This window comes from Melanerpes formicivorus, unplaced genomic scaffold (assembly GCF_026170545.1).
Source record: "Melanerpes formicivorus ecotype bairdi unplaced genomic scaffold, bMelFor1.0.p_v2 SCAF_1, whole genome shotgun sequence".
NCBI lineage: Eukaryota > Metazoa > Chordata > Aves > Piciformes > Picidae > Melanerpes > Melanerpes formicivorus.
Window position 1 is genome coordinate 35,051,106 of NW_027142353.1, and position 23,906 is coordinate 35,075,011.

Sequence of the window (23,906 nt, forward strand, 5' to 3'; positions counted from 1 at the left end):
CATCCTCTGCAACCTGCTCTATGTGAAACTGCTCTGGTAGGGGATTTGCACTAGATGATCTTCAGAAGTTCCTTCCAACCCCTATCATTCTGTGATTCTGTAACTCAGCATGTAATGGCAGCTGTACAAAGTGCCTTTGCTGGTGAGGGAGCATTTCCCTACCTAGGATGTGAATGTAATCCATTTGGGAAGAGCCTGGCTTCAGGTTTCGACGCAGCAAGGCTTTCAGGTCAGTATAAAGCTGTCATGTACCTGGGAACAAGTACAACCAGAAAAATGTGCACAGTGGCTTCCCTGGCAGTTTCTGTTCTGGTTCCACCACACTGCCTGTCTGCTGGGAGAGGGAGGTTTAGTTAATTAATTGTTACAATTAGCATGGAGCTCTTTCTGCCCATGATGATTACTTTTTCCTTCCCTTTTTGGTGTATCCAGTTACTGACTCATTCATTCTCCAAGACAGAGGCCAAAACAAGGCACAGAGAGGCTTGAGGATGAGAGGCGAAGGTCTAAGAAAGAAATGCCACATGTTCCAAGATCGACTTCTCAGTATGAAGAAGAACTTTTTTTGCTATAAGGGTGACAGAACCCTGGAACAGGATGCCCAGAGAGGTTGTGGAGTCTCCTTCTCTTGAGACTACTAAAAGCTGTCTGGACACATTCCTGTGTGACCTACCCGAAGTGATCCTGCATCAGTGGGAGGGTTAAACTTGATGATCTCTGGAGGTCCCTTCCAACCCCTACAATTCTGTGACTCTACCCAGGAACTGGTTTAATCTCATGCAAACTCCTCATCCTCTCCTATCCATCAACCCTTCAAGGAGATGATGAAGAGATAGCACAGGAGTTACAAATATTGCTATGACTGGTTTGTTTCTCTCTCCAGCTGATCCACCATGAAGGATGGGCGATGGGTTCACATACATCAAGACGGACAAAACTCCCAACATCCATCACATTGCAATGATCTCTCAACCTCTCTGCCCAGCCTTGGGCTATGGGTTCTCTAACCAAACATTATCTACTTTGGGAAATTGATGATTTATTTGCCATTACTTAGTAAGGATGGTGAAGGAAAGGTGAGCGTGGGGTCACCGCTTCAGCGAGCACCAAAGCGAAGCACCAGCCCTGAATAATTCATGGTCCCTCTTTTCTGCAGCATCTGGACACATCTGCTGCATTTGCCATTGCAGGCTTTCCCTTGACTGACTCAGAAAATCCTGCTTTGGCAGCTGGGTACTGTTTCAAGTGGGTACTTTCCCTACAGCATTAATGAGCTGTGATTTTGTTACAAATAAAGATTTTTGTTCCCCTTTTGCTGATGTCACTCCGTGATCCTGCAAGGAATAGCGCTCGGATCTCTGCAGCCTGACGAGCCCAGCGTGCCCTTTGGGACAGATGTACTTGCAAGCAGGAGATTGTTTTTCCTTTTGCTGCCCAGATTTATATTTCACTGAAGTCCAGTATCGATCCCGCTGCCACTGGGCTGAAAGCTCATTTTACTAAATGGGAAGAAAAAGCACTCTGTGTGTGTGTGTGCATGCGCACACGTGTGTGTGTGTACGTGTGTGTGAGTGTGTGCGCGTGTGTGTATGTGTATGTGTGTGTGCACATATGTACCTGTGCCTCTGTGTGTGTGTGTATGTGTGTGTGCACGTGTGTACCTGTGCCTCTGTGTGTGTGTACGTGTGTATGCGTGTGTGTGTGAGTGTGTGCATGTACATGTGTGTGTGTGCACCTGCACTCGTGTGTGTGTGTGTGCGTGTGTCTTTGTAAGCGTGTGTATGTGTGTGTGCATGTGTGTCTTTGTAAGCGTGTGTGTATGTGTGTGTACATGTGTGTGTAAGTGTGTGTATGTGTGTATGTGCATGTGCGTGTGTGTATGTGCATGTGCAGGTGCGTGTGTGTAAGCATGTGTATGCGTGTGTAAGTGTGTGTGTGTATGTGCGTGTGTCTCTGTGTGTGTGTCTGTGTGTATGTGTGTGTCTGTGTATACATGTGTGTGTATGTATACGTGTGTGTGTGTGTGCCCCCTCTGACCCAGCTGAATATGGGTAAAATCATAGACTCATAGAATTGTTAGGGTTGGAAGAGACCTCAAGGAACATTTATTTCCAACCCAGCTGCCATGGGACACCTCACACCAGGCCAGGTTGCTCAGAGCCACATCCAGCCCGGCCTTAAAAACCTCCAGGGATGAGGCTTCCACCACCTCCTGGGCACCCTGTGCCAGTGTCTCACCACCCTCATGGGGAAGAACTTCTTCCTAACATCCAGTCTGAATCTACCCATTTCTAGTTTTGTTCCATTCCCCCTATCACTCCCTGACACCCTAAAAAGTCCCTCCCCAGCTTTCTTGTAGGCCCCCTTCAGATACTGGAAGGCCACAATAAGGTCTCCTTGGAGCCTTCTCTTCTCCATACTGAACAGCTGCAACTCCCTCAGTCTGTCTCCATAGGAGAGGAGCTCCAGCCCTCTGCTCATCCTCGTGGCCCTTCTCTGGAAAAGCCTGCAGCAAAACAGCTTCAGGGAAAAAAATAAAATAAAAAGGGACCTGAATGATTTGGCTGAACCTGGAGGACCAAGCTGCTGACACTGGAACAGGACACCATTTATTTTAGCCTGACCTTTCCCTGAAAGATCACACTGGTGGTGTTATCCAGGATCCTTTCTGCTGCTCGTGCAGCCATTGCCAAGGTGATGTCCTGTTCCCTGCGTCAGTCAGTCGGTGAAGACTGCATCCACGCCGCTGTGATGCTTTGTTTGCTGTCCTGCCTGACAAGATCTTGGCAGGCTTTCAGCTCCTGCGGATGGCAGCTGCTCCACTAGGGAGCAAAACAGATTCATGCTGGTCCTGATTATTTATGGGGAGTTTCAAACAGACAGGGTATGAGACTGGAGGCTCCTGGATAAGACTGGACCATAGATGAGATACAGCAAAGATACTGAGAGTTAGGGTTGTTCAGCCTGGAGAAGAGAAGGCTCCAGGGAGACCTTATGGTGGCCTTCCAGTACCTGAAGAAAGTCTACAAGAAAGCTGTAGAGGGACTATTTACAAAGGTATGCAGCATGAGGACAAGGGGCAATGATTTTAATCTGGAGAAGGGTAGATTTAGATTGGATGCTATGAAGAAGCTCTTTACTATGAGGGTTAGGGAACATTGAACAGGTTGGCCAGACAGCTGGTGGAGTTCCTATCAATGGAGACACTCAAGATCAGGTTTGATGGGACTCTGACCTAGTTGGGGATGACCCTGCTTACTGCAGGGGCTCGGGCTTTTAGAAGTCCCTTCCAACACAAACCACTCTATGATTTTATGCCCAGAGGTGCCATCAGATCTAATGGAACTAGCGGGAAACCACGGGACTGCACCCCATCCCATTTCATGTAGGGTTTGTGTGAGCTCCTGTGCTGCAGAGAAAGTGGAGGCAGCTCACCACAGAAACTTGCCAAAGTGCAACTGAGTTTGGATGGTGGAGCATGGCAGGTGGAACAGGTCCCATCGCTGTACCAACACCACCTAGTGTTTTCCTCTCCCAGTGAGTTGCAGGAAGAAATGGCGATGCAGGTGGGGAGGATCTGCCTGTCCTTCTCATGAGAGCTACTCAGCAGTGTGGACAACTGCAGCGTGGAGGGACATAGTATCAGTAACCTTCCACCAAAGGATTGAAACCTCTACATGAGGGGGATTTTCACTGTTGGTTCACACAACTCTCAAAGGGACTTTCAGTGATGAATGAGGACAAAGGCTGCAACTGAAAAAGTCTCCAGATCTCCCAAACTTCTTATAAGTGAGTCAAAGGTCTACAGCTATGTGGGGAAAGTAATTAGGTGGCTCCCAGGAGCAAAGTTTGTTCTGCTTCAGATGTCAAAGGTGGAGAATCCATGTCCATTCATTTCCCACCCCAGCCCTCCCAGCCTTGTGATGGGCTGCATACTCCTCTCTCAGGTCTGATATGAAAGAGGAGCAAAGCCCCAGTGGAAGGACAGGACAGGAGATGGTTTTGGCCACAGACACAGCCCCCACAGTACCTGTGTTCTCCTCAGACTGGTTGAAGCCACAGATCTGGCAGATGCTGCGAACCCACTTATTCATGTCATCCTCTGTCTCAGCCACCAGGTAGAAGGTCCTGTCACTGGTCTTGATGTCAAAGATGTAGGTGTCTTGCAGCTCCTTCTTGTTGAAGGTCAGGCCTGCGTCCACTTGCTCACAGAAGTTGAGATTGATAACACGCAAAGGTTTCTTGGAGTGGTCATTTTTGTAGTACTCCAGGACATCGGGGTCACCACTCATCCGCCCGCTGCGCAGGACGAACCAGCGCTTCTTCCATGCCTGAAAACCAGAAGGCAGAAAGCACGGACCTCATTGCCAGGCTCAACATGACAGAATCACAGAACATTAGACTTTGGAAGGGACCTCCAGAGGTCATCGAGTCCAACCCCCCTGGCCAAAGCAGGTTCACCTAGAGTAGTTCGCACAGGAATATGACAGGTGGACACCACATCTCTCTGCCCTGGGATGCTGCTCAGGGCATCCCTTCATCAGCTCAATACTCAAACCCCACTATTCATCCAGGTGAAATAAGTACCAATATATCATTGTAGGTTAAGATGATCCCAAGCAGTGCTAGCCTTGAGGCTTAGACTTGCTCTTATGCTACAGCCCAGCTGCATTCCCAGGATCCAAATATGCTTCACTCCATGATACAAGATCATCTGTGGGGTGGCATCACCAGAAATCACAGTGCCAAAATGCTTTCCAGCAGCTTGGAGGGGCTCAGGTGCTTGGGACACAGTGCCTTGGGTATCGTGCCCTTCAGAGAAACCCCTGAGACCATCACAATATGTGTCTGCAGATACTGACCAAGCCAATCCCACCTCTGTTTAAATGCCAGGATAGAAAGGCTAAGAAAACCAATGGGGAACTGTTTGGGGTTTTTAAATATCAGGAATAATGCCATGAAGACCTATTGAGAGCCCAAGCTTCATTTGTTTTTCAGCATCTTCTGCTCCCCAGCACATAGGAAACTCCTTAGCAAAGGAAAAGGTTATCATTGATTCTTCTGAAGACTGCTGACAGCAGCCCCTGGCCAAGCCACCAGGGGAAGAGGCTCAAGGGTTGCTTGAAGTGAAATAAATGTCAGCCATCAGCCTTGGCACTGGGAGCTGTGGTCCCCTTGCTCTCCTCACACCAAATGCAGTTGGGAGCCCCTGGGAGAGGAAATGGTCACAACGAGCATGCTAAATGCTACAGGATGTGTCACACAGAGAATAGTGCTGGTGTAACTCCCCAGCCCATAGGCTGGAGGGGTTTTAGTGGGGGAGGGCTCTGCACAAGCACCCTGGCACCTGGTGGATAGATGCTCAGGGTGAAGGACCACCTTGAGGTGTTCCCATTGAACAGCTATGCTACCTAGCAGAGGGCTCTTCTCCCAGGGTATATGGAAGGCAGGGACTGTGTCTACACATAGCCCCTAAAACACCTGAGTTTGTTCAGGCTGCCTTGAAAGCAATGAAGGTTTGAGAGATGCACAAAGAGCATGGGATGGATACACCCTGCAAATGAGTAGAGTGAGGTGGGTTATAGCCAGGGCTCCTGCACCACCCAACACCGACCTTGATTTGCACCAAAGGTTGCTAAGGGAGGGGATCTGATCCCTACTGCCCTGATCTGCCCATGGACAATTGAGTTTTTAAAATGAGATTTATCTTTTTCTTTTTCTTTTCCTTTTTTTTTTTTTTTTTTCCTTAAAATCAACAGTTTTGGGGTTCATAGGATTATGAGAGGTGGGGTCATGAAGAAGCGCATGATGCCCTAATAAGGAAGAATCAACAACCACAAACTTCTTTAGTAACCCAAGAGATGCAGCCACACAAACACTGTGCTGGGACCTCTATGATCACAGAATCACAGAATGGTAGGGGGCTGGAAGGGACCTCTGGAGGTCATCTAGTCCCAGCACAGTGCTAAAGCAGGTTCACCTAGAGCAGGTTGCACAGGACTGCATGCAGGAGGGGTTTGAATATGTCCAGAGATGGAAATAGAAGAAGAAGAGATAGCAGAAGAAGATGATTCTGCCCAGGAAGTGACCACAGCCCTGTGAGATTTTACATATTACAGAATCACAGAATAACACAGAATCAACCAGGTTAAAAGAGAAATCCAAGATCACCAAGTCCAGCCTATCACCCAACACCATCTCACCAACTAAACCATGGCACTAAGTGCCTCATCCAGGCTCTTTTTAAACACCTCCAGTGATGGTGACTGCAATGCTTCTCTGGGCAGCACATTCCAATGGCCAATCTCTCTTTCTCTGAAGACCTTCTTCCTAACATCCAACCTAAACCTTCCCTAGCACAGCTTGAGACTGTGTCCTCTTGTTCTGGTGCTGATTGCCTGGGAGAAGAGACCAACCCCCAATTGGCTACAACCTCCCTTCAGGTAGTTGCAGAGAGCAAGAAGGTCTCCCCTGAGCCTCCTCTTCTCTAGGATAGGCAACCCCAGCTCCCTCAGCCTCTCCTCATAGGGCTTGTGTTCCAAACCCCTCCCCAGCTTTGTTGCCCTTCTCTGGACACGTTCCAGCAACTCAACATCTTTCCTAAACTGAGGGGCCCAGAACTGGACACAGCACTCGAGGTGTGGCCTAACCAGTGCTGAGTACAGGGGCACAACGACTTCCCTGCTCCTGCTGGCCACACTATTTCTGATCCAGGCCAGGATGCCATTGGCCTTCTTGGCCACCTGGGCACACTGCTGGCTCATATTGGTGACAAACACATGCTATCTCACAGCCAGCCAACTGTACCAGGATCTCACAGTTTTGGAGAATTTGGTGGCTGAAATAAGGGTAAGAAAGACCTGTGATGGTTTCTCTGAACAGTCTGATTCACACCATACTTCTCAAAGGCTTGAAAACAGCTTTTGTTGGTGGTGTTGAGATTTGTAACCAAATTAGTTTTGCACTAATTATCAAACCATCTCCTAGTGCCAGGAAAGCAACTTCAGTGTAATCTTCCAAATGCAGTGGAGCAGCAAATTGCTTAGTAGGAGGATGTGCAAGGCTGGCAGATTTTGGTTTCATCCAGGAAAAGCTCACCCATTTCTCATCAAAATGCCTGCTTTTAGATTTAAAAAACCTCAGCACACAGTGGAGCTGGATCCATCAGGGAGGGAAGAAACCAATTTCACCAGGCAGCAGCAATAATTTGCTAGTCCATCTCCTCAACATGGATCACCCAAATCATCAGGAGACAAATCAAGAACATTTTTTCTAGCTCTAGGTGGAAAATGTCCCATTAGCTTCCTCCTATTAACACTAAGCCATTTCTTTGCAGCCACTTGGCAGGACTAAGACATTGGGCAGACATCAGTGAGGGGATCTGAAAGATCAAACTGTGCAACCACACAAACCACCACCTGAATGAAGACACATCCAACACTTCTTACTACTTGGCTTGGTGATTTCTAATGGTTTGGAGTCAAGCCTTGCTGCATCCCTTCATGGCTGGGAAGCTGCATTAAAAACCCCCAGAAAATACACAAACTAGACTTCAGACTTCAGAGCTTTCATGGAAAAAATAGGAGGAAATGGTGCAAGCAAGGCCAACGATGCTACCACAACTTCCTTTTTTATCACCACAACTTCTCTAGTTCTCCTTGGTCTGTCTGGTAGCAATGGAAAGCCCCACACACTCAATATCTGGCAGAGAAAACAACATAAGACGTGCAGTCTGGTGGTATTTGGCAAGCCTTGCCATAACCTGGCTGCAAAATAACTGCTCTTGCCAGGACAAAATTTCATGGGAAGCTTCAGGAGTATCATGAAGCTGGAGTATTGCAGGAAGGTGGAACCTTTGGACAGAGCCCCACCAGCCTTAGGTGACCACCCTGTCTGCCTCTGTCTGGTGCCTTCCTGATGATAAAGAGTCATCAGCGTTCTTCTGAAACAGCTTCTGACACTGAAAAAGCAGCTCAGAGCAGCAGCCTCTGGACTGTCTGTCCTAGGCAGGCATCTGCAGGCAGCACAGCTGGATACATCTCACACCGGACATCCCCACAGCAGAGCAATAAGCATTGACCATTAGAAGAGAATGGAAGGAAATAATAATGAAATAGCCAGGAACTTTATTATTTTTGTGGAGATTTCCCCCATCTCTTTGAATTTTTGAACACTGAACTCAGCACGTGTGTTTCAGTTCTTTGTGGATTTGCTAGGTTTCTATCAGGAAAGATCTCAGCTTGTGCTTGCCAGGAGCATCTTGTGGCACTAATGGAACTTGCTTCAACATATAATGATACGTGGCAAAGGATACACAGCTTGCAGCATGTGGCCCATCCTCTTGAGACACTGGGAAATCCCCATTCAAAGCTACCAATATAATCCAGATCTTCCATGTTTAGGCTCCCCTAGAACATATCCTTCCTGAAAAAGGGTAATTTAAGGGTCTACCAATCACCAGCTGAGAGACAGCAGTAGGATGCACAGAATGGTGCAGGATTGGAAGGGGCCTTTGGGGATGATCTAAAGCAGGGTCACCCAGAGAAGGCTGCACAGGATCATGTCCAGGCAGGATTTGAAAGCCTCCAGAGAAAAAAGCTTCTCCAGGCAGCCTGGTCCAGTGCTCTGTCACCTTCAAAGGAAAGGACTTTTCCCTTAAGCTTAAGTAAAACCTCCTGTGTCCACTTCATGCCCATTGCCTCTTGTCCTAGTTCTGGGCACCACTGAAAAGTCTGGCCCCATCCTCTCAACCTCCACCCTTTAGATATCGCTCACCACTGAGTAGATCCCCTCTCAGTCTTTTCTCCAGGCTAAACAGCCCCAGCTCCCTCAGCCTTTCCTCCTCACAGATATGTTCCAGTCCCCTCATCATCCACTATGCATGGTAATCACAGTCCATGCCCAACCAGAGAAGGATGCAACTCCACATGAACCAACACACTTTCTTTCCAAGACCCTTTTTCCCACCATGGGGCCCTGGTAACTAAGATGCATCTCCTCCTCCTTCACCTGATTTTTTCTTCTCTCCTTATTTATTTTTCTTCCCAGCTGCTTTGAAGCCCCTGTTGCTGTCAGCCCACTCCTGCCAAAACCCTGTGCCTCACCAACACGTGGTGTGAGCCAAGGGCTGTGTTTAACAGCTTAACAAAGTGGAGAGGCCAACAGCTTAACAGCCGTAAAACGATGCCTTTGTGGCATGAATTTCCAGCTGTGTGGTCCTTTGCCTGCATCAGGTTGCTTCGCAGTTAAGTTACAGCTGCTACAGGACCTTAACACCATTAAGAAATATTTTGACACTTGGCAAGTGCCTCTTTTAAAGACTTGTTTGTTAAAAAGAAATGCCCATTGTGCTGCCAGAGCAATGGAAATCCTCCCTGGGTGCAAGAACCCTGACTACTGTTTGAGGTTTCCACCTCAACAGTGCCGTGGAAAGATAAAGTTCACAAAGCTGGCCCCTCTCCAGCTGGGCATGGTTGGTTTGGGGGTTGGAGAGTTGGGTTGGCAGAGACAAGGTGATGTTGCTGGGTTCATTGGCTCAGTGTGCTTAGCAGGGATGCTCAGGTGGGCTCAGGCAGTGGTTGGGACCTTTCTCATCCCCTCTGCTGGGTGAAGAACCAGGAAAGAGGTGGTTGCCCTTGAGCAACCATCATGAGAAATTTTCTCACCACACCATGAGTGAGGTCCCTCACATCCCCTGTGGCTGTCCTGATGGCACAATGCTGTGCAAAGCTGGTGGTGTCAGTGCAGAGGGCTCAGACTCTCCTTTGTTGGGGAATGTGGGGACTCTAAGTGCATAATAACCCAAGTGCAGGTCAGGACAGGTCAGACAGAATTCTTATTTATTGTGATCATAGCGAGGGGACGTTCAGACTGCCCCTCCCCTCTGCTTCCCTGTTCTCTGCCAAAAGACTCTAGAGAAAAGAGATGAGGACAATAATTCCAACATTAGCAAAGTCAGGAAGAGAAGAGAAGTCTCACAGAGAGGAGACTCGAGGAGAGGGGAAGAGAGGAGACTTGAGGTTCAGGGAGGTTCAGGGAGGTTTGGAGAGGAGAGGTTCAGAGAGGAAATGTTTGGAGAGGTTTGGAAAGGAGAAGTTTGGTTTGGAGGGGAGGGGAAGGGGGGAGGGGGAGGGGAGGGGAGGGGAGGGGAGGGGAGGGGAGGGTAGGGGAGGGGAGGGGAGGGGAGGGGAGGGGAGGAGAGGGAAGGGAAGGGAAGGGAAGGGAAGGGAAGGGAAGGGAAGGGAAGGGAAGGGAAGGGAAGGGAAGGGAAGGGAAGGGAAGGGAAGGGAAGGGAAGGGAAGGGAAGGGAAGGGAAGGGAAGGGAAGGGAAGGGAAGGGAAGGGAAGGGAAGGGAAGGGAAGGGGGAGAGAAAATAAGTATTTATCAAGAAATGTCCCTTCTCTGCTCCTCCCCCTGCCACCTTTGTCCCTGTAAGCACACCACCGCTGTGAAACAAACCTTCCAAAATCTGATCTGACACAAATCACAGGATCTAATCTGAGCTGTCAGGCAGGATGAGTGACCTAGCTGTGACATCAGGCAAATTTCTCACACCAGGATGAAGCCAGGGACTAAGTGATTCAGGCAGGAAACCCCACAGCAGAACAAGCAGGTGTTTGAATCCTGGATTTGCCCAGAGCCAAAGAAGCCCTGGGTACAAGATGGCTCCTGTCATTGCTGCCACAGCTACCAGCACATGCTGGGAATGCCACCATGCCCATGGAAAGCCCAGAGCCTGTCCAAGCCTCACATGTCCCTAGTTTTGACTCTGCAGTGCAGAGTGGTTTTGCACCCCACAAGCATATTTGTTCTCTGGCTCCTGGTGTATCTGCTGTGGCAGAGAGGAACTCATGCTCCAGAAGCATGTGAACAAGACTGTGACACCTGGAAAGAACTCACTGTTCTTCCCAGACACCTTGTCCTCTTGCTGTCCTCTCACATCTGCCACCAGTGTAGTCAATCTGGCAATGTCATATCTAGGAAAGTGGGACAGAAATGATGAGGGCATGTTATGAGCATGTTTTGGGTGGCTTGGTTCACTCAGTGGTCTTACTGTTCTCGTCATATCCAACAACACTGCCAGCTGTAGCCACTGGACTGTGTTACCCTGCACTGGGGCTGGCCCTGCTCTGGCCACCCCATCACTGCATCTCTTAACAAGGTACATGATTCCCTAATTGCAGACAGTACTCTCAGCATCTGGGAGTGAAGCCCCATGCAGGAGAATTGTAGAATAACCTACTGGTGACCTGTATAATAATGTTGTCTTCCTCTGAGTCCCTGGGGGCTTTTTATCTCATCTGATGGACAGAAGGCTTCTGGTTTTATTATTCATGCAGGAACGCCTCTCCCCTCCCTGTGTTAGCACTAACTCAGAGGAAATGCAGCCGAGAAGATTAAAAAGCAGCGAGGCAGCCCCTCATGCCTGCTCAGGTAATGCTGCTGGTGGCTGATTGACCCCAAAACCCCCAATGTCCCCGAGCCCAAAAGTAAAACAGGAGCTTCCTGAGCCCACTCCTGCCCTTCCAGATGCCCCCACGGCTCTCCAAGCACCATCTCCTTGCCCGCTGGCTGCTCCTTTCAACGTGCTGCTGCGAACAGACGGGTTCCCAACTCCACTCCTCTCACCCTTCAAAGCGATGGAGCAGGATCCCTGCTAATCACGCGTCCGCTGTGGTGAGTTCACGGCGAGTTCGCTTGCAGCACCGCTCTGGGGGAGGCTTGATTGGCAGCGCTAACAACGCTGCACTGCAGCGCCGAGACCTTGCAGGGCGCAGGAAACCTTGCTGGGCACAAGGCAGTTCTTCCTTGACTCCCTGGCTTTCCCTGCTGTTGGAGGTGTCATTAGGCTTCAGAGCACAGCCTGGGTCGTGAAACCCACCCGAGGGCAGTGCAGCCAGTGTGAGACTTCCCCCACCAAGCACCGTTCATGGCTGGCTGAGGTGGCTCAGAGCTAAAGGTATGCTGGTGTGAACTGGAATCACAGAATCACAGAATGTTAGGGGCTGGAAGGCACCTCAAAAAATCGTCCAGTCCAACCCTCCTGCCAGAGCAGGATCACCTAGAGCAGGTCACATAGGAACACATCAAGGCAGGTTTTGAGTATCTCCAGAGGGCGAGACTCCACAACCCCCTGGACAGCCTCTTCCAGTGTTTCATCATTCTTTTCCTTGTGTTTCCATGGAACTTCCTATGCCTCAACTTCCACCCATTGCCCCTTGCTCTGTCTTTGGGCAGGACCCACTCCCCTCCACTGTGCTCTGTGAACGTCTCGGGTGACAAAGTAGTGACACAACATGGAAAACATTTCCCTCTATTTATTTTACAGGAGTTCTCTGGCTGGAAAGATTTGAGTAGCTCAGTGCTGCATGGTCAGTCTTAGGAAAATAAAGACATCTCCCCAGCTGTGTTTCTGCTGGGATGCTGGGGTGTTTGATTAAAGATGGGATGGAAAAACAAAATACCAGACAAGCTGTGGCTGTCTGGGAAAGGAGGGCAAGGGGAAGCCCTGAGGTGGTCCAGGAGTGCTCCTGCCTGGAGGAGCTGGAGCAGACTGCCCAGAGAGGTTGTGGAGTCTCCTTCTCTGGAGAGATTCTGAACCTGCCTGGATGCAGACTTGTGGAACCTGATCTGTTTGACCCTGCTTTAGCAGTGGGATTGGACTAAATGATCTCCAAAGGTCCCTTGCAATCCCTGCCATTCTGAGGGTTGGACTGGATGATCTTTGTGGTCTCTTCCAACCAGATACATATATTCTGTGATTCTGTGATTCTGACAGTGTAAAGAGGATGGACCCAAACTCTGCTGAGAGATGAACAGGAACAGCATGAAAGATCTTCCCATGGGAAGATCTCATTAGACGTAAGGAAAAGGCTTCATAGTAAGAGCTAGGACCGAAAAGTCCCAGATAGGATGATGGGCATCTTTGGAGATACTCAAAACCTGCCTGAACAAGGCTAGGAGCAATGTCAAGATGGCCTCACTGAGCAGAAGGTTGCTCTGGAGAACCCCAAAGGTCCCTTCTCACCTCAGTTACTTCTGAATTTAAATTACTTCTCCATAATTAGACCCATCTCCCAGTGGGGAGTGTTGAACATGTCATATGAAGATCTAATGAGACTGCTCAGACTCTAAGGCCCAATGTGGGATTGGCTCAGCCCAGTCCCCAGAATTTAGCATAAGAAAGAGCAGCACTGGCATTTTTAAACTCTCCTTGAGGAAAACAAACCTTTTCTGGACAACTCCTTCTGCTGAAAGCTACAAGGTGCCTTTGCAAGTGGGAAGGTGCTGGGAAAGCACAGGATGCAAAGGAGCAAGCTGGAGTCCAGGTCCTGTCCCAGGCTGGCTGCGAATGGCCCACGTGCAGGGCCTCCACTGTGTCCCTGCCGCTGCCGTGCCATGGATTTGTTATCTGCAAATATTTCCTGCTATTCAGCCCTGTTCTGGATCCCACTTTGTTATTCTGAGTCAAAATGTCTCCCCCATCCCTCTGTGGCACACCCTTTGCAGGGACACCAGAGGCAGCACCCAAAGGAGGTGCCAGCAGATGGGTGTCCCTTCGTGGGGATGGGTAGAGGCAGAAACTCACCTAGGACCTGTAGGACATCCAGCAAAGGGATGAGATGACATTGCTATCCCCTCTGCCTCAAGCCCTCATCATCCAGCCTGAGAAAAACAACACATCCAAAGGGATCATGTCCTACAAAAGCAATGCCGCAGGCGATACCCCCGGGGCCCCGCGGGGACTGCAGCGAGTCTCCAGCCAACTGTTTAGTCTGGGTCTGATCCAGAATCCAGGGCCACTAAATGGATTTTTCATTCCCTGCCTCGAGGTGCTTTGTTTTCTGCAGTGCTGGTCCCGAGGGTGATTCCCAGTCCCTGCATCTGCTGTGGCTGCATCCTGACTCAAGGCCGGAGCAAGCCATCGGGTGATGACACTGCCATATCTCCTTCCTGTGCACAAGCATGAGGCTCTGCCACACGAGCGATAAACTGAGCACAAAGCTACATTTCCTTGCCCCCCACTGCCGCTACTGACAATGCAGCTTGCACCTTGCCGCCTCTCTGAAGGCTGACATGGACAAGGGACTGTGACAACCAAACAGGATGTCTGAGCAGCTGATATTAGGTTTAACAGAGATCTTACAACATTACCTGGTGTGCACTAAGAAGAGTGTGATTAGCAGATCAAGGGAGGTTCCCCTTCCCCTCTGCTCTAGTGAGGCAACATCTGGAGTAAAGGGTTCATTTCTGGGCTTCCCAGTTCAAGAGAGGCAGAAAATTACGGGAGAGGGTCCAGCAAAGGCTATTAGAGGGTGAGGGGGCAGGAGCATGTCTCTTACAAGGAGAAGCTAAGAAACCTGGGGCTGTTGGGCCTGAAGAAAAGACTGAGAGAGGATCTTAGCAATGTTTAGCAATATCTAAGGGGCATGGGGCAAGAGGATGGGGGCAAGAGGATAGGACCAAACACTTTTCAGTGATGCTGAATGATAGAACAAGGGGCAACAGGCATAAACTACAACACAGGAAGTTCCATCTGAACAGGAGGGAAAAATTCTTTCCTGTGAGGGTGATGGAGCACTGGACCAGGCTGCCCAGAGAGGTTGTGGACTCTGTTTTTCTGGACAGGTTCAAAACATGCCTGGACACAATCCTGTGCAACCTGCTTCAAGTGACCCTGTATTAGCAGGGAAGTTGGACTAGATGAGCTACCGAGGTCCTTTCTAAGCCCCGCTATTCTGTGATTCTGTGATTCTGTGATTCTGCTGCTATAGCTCTATACATTTCTCAGCTCTGTTTGAAAACCCAGCCACCACCACTGACTACACTTAACCCTACAGAGGTGATCAAGACCTGACCAACCTGCTGGAATAAGCCTATGCCAAGCAAGCAAGTCAACAACAAAAAGCAGAGTTTACTTTGCTTTTTTTTTTCAACTCTGGGTTTCTGGAAGAAAAAGCAAACTGCTCAGAGATTTTTTCTGCCTCCTGAGACTTTGGTATCAGGCTCTGATAAGCCCTTTCCCAACCATTACACAAGCAGGGCTGGACATGGGAATGCGGCATGAACAAATGACTCTGAGCACAGCATTTTGATAACTGAGTTTTTCCAGCTCTCTGGCCTCTACAGGAGCAAAATAAATCCCACAGCACTGTCTGTGATTTCCTCTCCCTTGTCCCTGGGCTAGACAAAATTTCTCCTTCAAGAATATGGATTTGCCCCAACGCCCCTCCCCCCCCCCCCCCCCCCCGGCAATGCTGTGTTAACAGGGACCATATAATACAGAATTGACCAGGTTGGAAAAGACCTTTGAGATCATCAAGTCCAACCGATCACCCAACACCATGTAATCAACTAAACCATGGCACTAAGTGCCTCATCCATGCTTTTTTTAAGACACTTCAGTGATGGTGACTCTACCACCTCCCTGGGCAGCCCATTCCCATGGTCTCTTTCTGGGAAGAATTTCTTCCTAACATCCAGCCTAAACCTCCCCTGGCACAGCTTGAGACTGTGTCCTCTCGTTCTGTCACTGGTTGCCTGGGAGAAGAGACCAACCCTCACCTGGCTACAACCACCCTTCAGGTAGTTGTAGACAGCAATAAGGTCACCCCTGAGCCTCCCCTACTCCAGGCTAAGCAACCCCAGTTCCCTCAGTCTCTCCTCGTAGGGCTTGTGCTCCAAACCCCTCACAGATCCTGCCCCAGACTTCCTCTGGCCATACAAAACTCACTGCAGGGATGCAATCATTGCAATCAATGCATTATTGCAACCAAAACATCATTTCAGGGATGCTTTGCCCCACTGAAGGCCTGATGATGATCTCCATGGGAGAAAACAAATCACTGCCCGTCTCCCCTCTGCCTTCTCCTGGAGGCTGCTGCTGCTTTCTCACTCTGAGTCACCTCTCACCAGCCCTTCATGACATCCAGAAAGATGCTCAGGAGAGGATAAGGTTCACTTTTACCTGTGAGTTATTTTCAAGGCAGTGCATTGTATTTTCCAGCTGAAAGGATTCTTTGATTCTTAATTCTATGTTTCTAAGTGTGCACTGACAGCAGTTGACAAGAGGGAGCTTACTGACCACTGTGTAGCATTCAACACTAGACAGATTTGGGCTTGACCCTGTAGAGATGCTCAAATGTTCCAGGCTTGGAAGAAAAAAGGGAGTTAGAATTGTCCACACTGGCCTTTGTGGCAGTGCTCAACCATCACAACTTGACATGCTGCCCTGACTTTGGGTCTGCTTGGTATTTTGGCAAGTCCAAAATGTGAGGCCAAGCACCCTGAATGTGGGCAAATGTGAGAAATGGAGTTGAAAGCTCCTGTGAGAAGACCAGCTCCAGGGAGATCAGCACCAATGTCACTCACCCATGGGCTGGTTTCTAATAGCTTAGTTGATCTTGGTTTGGGACCTGGGATGCATTACTACAGCTTAAAAGGACATCCTGAAGAGTGGATTCCTTGGTGCTTCATAATGTGTAAGCTCATGCAAAAGCCTTTCCTTAGCTAAAAGAGGATTTTTTCCTCTTCTAGCTCACCCTTTTTGATGAAACTTGTAGAACCCTAATTATCTCATCCTGCTGTCAGGCCCCTCTGAATCTGCTGAGGATTTGCTGGTTCCAGGAGACACTCACAGAAGGCAGATCCATATCCAGACACTCCCTGAGGCTCTCCATCAGCTATGTCAAGCTCCCAGCCCCAACTACTTGCTCTCCTGGCAGGCACCATGCTCAGGTAGTTCAGCTCATGGCCTGGAGGGCAGAGGAGAGTAACTCAGGGTATACATGGGGACAACCCCAGATCTTCTCAGCACGAGGGTTTGAATCTCACTTTTTGCACAGCTGGGTTAAAGGTGGGCAGCTAAAATGTGCAGATTTTCTGTTTCAACCCTGCCAGTAGTGAGATACATCTCTCCAGACGTCCCTGATAGCCAAAACATCTGTCAGTGAGAGCAGTTCGTTGGAGTCCGTGTTGAGTCCTCACTACACTTCCAGCTCTACAACCCTGTGCCTGTGGAAGGTAATTTCCTCCAGGTTCCCTATGTACCTGTGCAAACAACACGTTCAAGCAGTCCAGGTTTCCTGAGGTCCTTTCCAACCTGAATTATTCAATGATCCTATGATCACAGACTGATTTCTTCCAAACCACAGGCTCTTAATTACATGCACATTCATGGCCATATGAACCCCAGTAACTGCTCATTTGTCCTCATATTTAGCCAGAATCTCCAGAAAGAAAAAGCAAGTGTCTTGGGTTTGAGCAGACAGAAACTCTTTTAGCCCTCTCCAAAGGAGTAAAAGGATTGGAAAGAATTGGAAGTTTAAATGGAAGTACTACTCACAACTACATACAAAAACATACCAAAATACACAAAATTCATATTCAGCCTCATCCCAGTTCTCCATTCTGGGCTTACTAAACCCTCACTAGGCCAACATCTTCCAAAACCTCCTCCAAGCAGGCCAAAGCACCAGGTCTTAATGCCCACCCCTCCCATCCATTCCCCCTCCCCCCTCCATACCTCCTTACCCCCTTCATGCCTAGGCCTGAATTGTGCAGAAGAAATTAGGTCTGCCAAAGGCCCAGCCAGGCTGCTAACCTCCCCCACAAGAGATAAGGTCTGTCTGGGAGCAGAGAGAAAGGGAGGAAAAAGGGCAGAAACTGACTATGTAGCCAGTTTATATAGGCAAGGGAGAGATGCAGGCTGTCAGCAATGAAGTAACAAAGATTACATTTCACAGTGTCCACCTCCCTGCACCTCTCTGCTACCTGGAGAGCTTCTCTATGGTTAAGACATCCCAGTTCTTAAACCCATAACAGCAAGGAGGAAATTGATTTCAATCTGTCACTTAGTGGCTTTGGCATCTTGCAAAGGGCTCTGAAAGAGTGGTCAGGTATTGAAACAAGTTTCCCAAGGAGGTGGTGGAGTCACCATCTCTGGAGGTGTTCAAGAAATGTGTGGACATGGCAGTCTGGGACACGGTTTAATGGCCATGGTAGCCTTAGGTTGGATTTGATGTTCTCAGAGGTCTTTTCCAAGTGAAACAATCCTATGAAACAATCCTTAGCACCTTTACAGGTAGAAAATAACCCAGTCGTCTGTGTTCTCAGCTCCTCCAAAAAACTATCCAGCTGCCAGCCTAAGGATTTTCTGTCCTAAACCTCATACTTTCATGTTCCCTTTTTTCCTCTTTAGCATTGACATTAGCAGCCAGCTGCTCTAACATGATGTACTGCTGCGGTATGTAAGGATAAATGCATGTCCTACCCCTTCATTTAGACATCAAAGGTCACTGGAGCTGTTTCTGCTATCGTCTCAGCTCACATCAGTCTCAACTGCTTGTGCAGTTTCTTTTTACTCAGCCCAGAAACCCTGGCATTTGGTGATTCACTGCCCCTTTCTGCAGGAACAATCTTAATTTCTTCTCCTTTGATGTACAGTTTTGAATTGGGCTGTCTTCTAACATACTTTTTTTTCAGATGGGCTCTGCTTGCCAAGTGATCCAGACTGCCCTGTCTGATGAATTTGTCTTCAACATTTTCCATTTCATTACCCTTTGTGCCACTGGCAGCTTCTCCCTGCAGGAGCCACTGGATCTGCTTTGCTGAGAGAAATGCTGAGACCTAGTATTAATCCCTGAGAACTGGCATGAAGAAAAGCTACATTTGAGAGTGACATCTTTCTGAGATCTGTCAGGTTTTGATTCGTGTGCCATGTGCTTGAGGGTATATGAGCTGCCCTCACTACCTGCCACGAACAGAACTGTGGGCTCCACTGTTTTCTCCAGGACTGACACTGGGCACCGACCTTTTGTGGCCTAGGGAGTCTCTTCTGAACATTTCTTCTACCATCTGGATTGGAACGAACTCTTATTCAAGATTAGTCTAATCCCTTTCTACCCATATCTGTGAAGCTGTTTTTTCCTTTTCCCATACTGTGGTGCAAAGCTGAGAAGACTGTTCCTTCCAGGACCAACATGAGCTTCCCTGCAGGAACTTTGTACCCTGCTCTGCTCAATTCTTCCTCAATATCAGATTTTCTGTCCATAGTCCCTTAATGATGTGACCCATTCTGAAAAACAAGGGCAAGAGGCCATTGAAGGCTCTGGTTGAGGAAGTCTCCAGAGACTATCCTCACAGAATCTGGGAGAGAGCAAGGAAAGTCTTAGGCTTCCTTGGAGGAAGAAAAAGACCTTCTCCATAGCTAGCACCTCAAAGGCTAGGGTCTGATGGATGCTGTGATAGTGTACAATTGTGCATTGGTAGAGTTCATCATGACCTTCAGGAACAGCAATTAAGATAGTGCTGAGGCACTTCATTAACCACATCTCTGCCCCAGCCTTTGCCTTCTGCCAACAAGCAAAGCCTGGGGAAGATATTCCTGAGCACAAATGGTCTATTTGGCTTTGGGAGCTCAAGTGCATAACAGGTCACTTGATAAACAGTAGTGTGGTTTCGCTAACACAGATAAGAAAGCCAATTAGATGAGCAGATGAGCTATTCAAAGATAACCTACTCCTAATAAATATTCATCTCACTATTGTCTTCTACAAATTAGAGCCTCCAGAAGTCCCTGTCATAGTATATTTGGGATGCTGCAGGGTTTTTGGTCATTCCTGTTTCCTGCCAGACCGACAACAAAGAGAAAACATCAAATATTCTGACTCTGACCAGAAGAATGTCCACAAATCTGGCTCAACAGGGCAGGAAAATAACCTGGGGTCATGCTAACAGATTGCTTTGTTTAAAGTGTTCCTTAAAATCTAGGAAACTGAAGAGGAATAAATCAGCTGAGGTGCTGAAAACCACTTTGCAACAGCCAAGGAGCTACTGAATCACCAGGACTGCTGAGTGTGACCTCTGTGGATTAGCCTTTTCTCCTTAAATTTAAATTATTCCATTAAAATTGGTTGCAGCCAGACACAACTGTGGTAGGCTGCTGTTCCCCCCAACTGATCACACAAGCTTCATCTTTTTGGAAACCCAGTTGGAAGCTCAGCTTGAAGCCCCCGTGCTTCAGGCTTCAGAGGAGTGGCCAGGAGGGTGGGTGCTAATCCTACCCCACCAGCACTCCCCAGCAGCTTCTCCGTCTGCCTGTTAATGTGTGCTGAGAAGCTGATAACATCAATCAGTGCACTGAAAGGGGGGTAGCTCAATTTGGCCCAATGGCACAGATGTGCTCATCAGTGGAGGATGATGCCTAGCACCTCTCCCTCCACTGGAATCCCAGCAGCCACAGACCCAGCTTCTGACCCCATCAATAGCTGAAAAGCCTTTCCAAAAGCAGCAAATCTTTCTGCTTTCATGTATTATTAAAATTCTCACTGGTTAATTTATTAGGGTACTCTGCACTGGGAAAAATGATCTCTTTGTTGACCCACTTAAACATGCTCCACTCCAACACAAAACTGTCAGAAGGGCTAAGGGGAGAGCTGGGGAAGTTGTGCACTGACTGATGTCCTTTGTCCCAGTGAGACAGCTCCAGGATGGAAGTGCTGGGACTCCCTGGCACGAGAGCAAAGGGCTAGACACAAGCCTTCACAGACCAAACCACAAAGGAAACATTCAGCCCATACGCCACACGGATACAGCCAGAGAAACAAGGCACCCCAGTCCTCCTTCCTACACAGTGCTCATCTCTCCAGGATCCTGTGGGCAGAGGGAAGAAAACCCAAGTCCTCCTCTTGTCAGCTCCTCTAAAAGAGCAAATAGAAAACATGACAAAGAACAAGGAACAAGTTCTTTACCATGAGGGTAGTGGAACACTGGAACAGGTTGCCCAGGGGGGTAGTTGAGGCCCCATCCCTGGAGATATTCAAGGTGAGGCTCAACAGGGCTCTGGGCAACCTGATCTAGTGGAGGATGTCCCTGCTGACTGCAGAGGGGGTTGGGCTAGATGACCTTTGGTGGCCCCTTCCAACCCAGACCATTCTATGATTCTATGAAACTGCTTACTCTGAGGGTGGTGAGGTATTGGAACAGGTTGCCAAGAGAAATTGTGGACGCTTCCCTCCTAGAAGCATTCAAGGCCAGGTTGGATGGGGCTTTGAGCAATCTGATCTAGTGGAAGATGTCCCTGACCATGAATGGAGGGCTAGAATCTGATTTTTAAAGGTTCTTTCCAGCCAAAACCATTCTATGATTCTATAAGAAAGGGGTAAAGTGCTGCTTCTCCACACTGCCTGGACTTTGTTGCTCTGCTCTGTCCTTTGACTGGTTCATGTTCATCTCTCTTCTGCTCAGTCACATTGTGGGAAGAGTGGTGGATGAGCCCATCCAAAGATGTCAAGAATCACAATGCTCAGGAGACAGCTTTGGTGCATCTTGGACATGCTCCAGATGAAAGTGTCCCCACCTGCACCCAAACTGATCTCTTCTCTGCTCCTGGGTTTCTCCAGAAAGGGAATCAGTAGATCTGCTCCACAGCAATCCCTGATTTAACTTAACAGGTATGGGGTTTGGAGAAGCAGAGCACTGCAGGGCAAAACTGGATAAGCCAAACTGGCAGCATAAAAACCACTCAGCACCAAAAGTAGCCCTGTAAGTGAAATAAGCAGGATTAGCTGTCATTAGGCCTTGTTTTTCCATTAGTGTCATAAAGTCACTCTCCTCCCATAAAGGTGGCCTGCAAAGTGCTCAGGCTCTACAGGACTCTCAGGCTATTAGAGAAGACACAAAAGCTCCATTTGCTTCATCGCAAAGAAAGTGCCTGGAAAGGGCAGTGAGGACAAAAAGATGCTGCAAAGTGCCCTTAAATGTCAGGAGGTGAAGAACTCCATCCTGTGCCCCACTCCTTGCACTCACAGGTTGGTGCTGGTACAGGTTGCCCAGAGAGTTGGTAGATGCTCCATCCCTGGAAACATTCTAGGTCAGGTTGAATGAGTATCTGAGCAACCTGCTCACTGCAGAGGGTTGGGACTAGATGACCTTTAAAGATTCACAGAATCAACCAGCTTGGAAGAGACCTCCAAGATCATCAAGTCCAACTGATCACCCAACCCTATCTAATCAACTTGACCATGGCACTAAGTGCCTCATTCAGTTGCTTCCTAAACACCCCCAGTGATGTCAAACCCACCACCTTGCTGGGCAGCCCATTCCAATGGCCAATCTCTTTCTGTGAAGAACTTCTTTCTAAGATCAATCCTAAACTTCCCCTGGTGCAGCTTGAGACTGTGTCCTCTTGTTCTGTAACTGGTTTCCTGGGAGAAGAGACCAACCCCCACCTGGCTCCAACCTCCCTTCAGGCAGTTGTAGACAGCAATAAGGTCTCCCCTGAGCCTCCTCTTCTCTAGGATAGGCAACCCCAGCTCCCTCAGCCTCTCCTCATAGGGCTTGTGTTCCAAACCCCTCACCAGCTTTGTTGCCCTTATCTGAACATGTTCTAGTATCTCAATGTCCTTCTTAAATTGAGAGGCTCAGAATTGGACACAGGACTCAAGGTGTAGCCTAACCAGTGCTGAGTACAGGGGCATGATGACTTCCCTGCTCCTGCTGGCCACACGCAGGTCAGGATGCCATTGGCCTTCTTGGCCAACTCAGCACACTGCTGGCTCATGTTCAGCCTACTATCAACCACTACCCCCAGATCCCTTTCTGCCTGACCGCTTTCCAGCCACTCCGAACCCAGCCTGTAGTGCTGCATGGGGTTGCTGTGGCCAATGTATTGTGGCCAATTCCTTCCAACCCAAACCATTCTATGATTCTATGACATGAAATGAATCAATTAAGTAATCCCTCCTAAATTTAATAAAGCTCATATATCCTGGGTGGCAGATGAGATAAAATACATGGAATTGGACTCAACAGAATGGAAACCTAGCAGAAAGCTGAAGGTAAGGTTGGGAGGTAGGAGTTTGTGAGATCTGAAGCTGCAGCTGCCATTTATCTGTCAAAAGCCCTTGGAGAAAAGGGTTTTACCTTGTTGTGCTGCAGTTTTCCAGGTGCCAAATCAAGATCAAGTCTCACATGGATGTTACAAAAATGAAAAGACCAAGCTGGTATCTGGAAAAATACTTTAGGGGTGGAAAGTGCAGTTCAACAATGGGTGGAGAGTAGTTTTTCTGCCTGCAACAGTTCTGCAAACTGAGAGGCAGAAAACAGTGTGTGGGAACCTGAACCTGCAGCAAAGAGGAGTGAAGAGAGCAGCAACTGACGAGTTTTGTTGCAGCATGTGTTAATCATCCCTCTCGAAGAGGCACTGGGATGGGGGTGGAAGACTTGGCAGCTGGGGAAAATGAGAGTTTTGAGATCTATTTGTAATGTTAACTCACATCTGGGATCAATCCTGAGCGGGAACATAGTGTCTGGACCAGGCAGGCCAGAAGGAAATGTTCTTCATGGTCAAGCTTCATGAAGGACCCCATTCTATGAGCCAAGTGTGGCCTTCAGAGGTGCCCCTCAAACGACCTGGGGTCATGGACTACTGCAGATGCTTTCCAAAGGGAGCAGAGAGTTTCTGCAAGTGATTTGCTCAGAGGTTGTAAGGGTTGCTTTTCACAGGCTGCCAGGGAAGAACAGGTTCAGCTCTCACTGGGAGCCCTTGTTCCCAGATCCTTTGGTGGGTCAGGCTGAGCTTGGTGTCCTGGTTGCTCAGGCAGGGGCACAGTGAAATGGAAAGATGTTTTCACCTTCATTTTGGGATGCCATACCTTCATCCTAGCATTTGTTGATTCAGATTTTCCTGCTTATCTGATCCCACTTGCATGTCTTGCCCACTAGTACAACCCTACATGACTCAGAGCAGTTATCCCTATCACAGCAGCAAGTGGAGGATCAAGGCGAGGGCCTATCAGAGATTGCACCTACAGGCACCAAGATAAGAGAGTTACCCTATTCCCACACAGGACCTCCTTTGCAAACTCCTTTGGGGGCAGCTCATCTTTAGAAACCAACAGTAATGA

At 48.6% G+C, this 23,906-nt stretch overlaps 1 protein-coding gene across 1 annotated transcript in view; it reads right to left on the reverse strand.

Annotated features, from left to right (window-relative positions):
- Window positions 1-23,906, reverse strand: part of GAB2 (GRB2 associated binding protein 2) — a 143,291-nt gene that overhangs the window by 68,139 nt on the left and 51,246 nt on the right. The window contains exon 2 of the mRNA XM_068140026.1: window positions 4,031-4,331. Within this exon, the coding sequence (XP_067996127.1) occupies window positions 4,031-4,331 (301 nt within the window). The remainder of the gene's footprint in view (window positions 1-4,030; window positions 4,332-23,906) is intronic.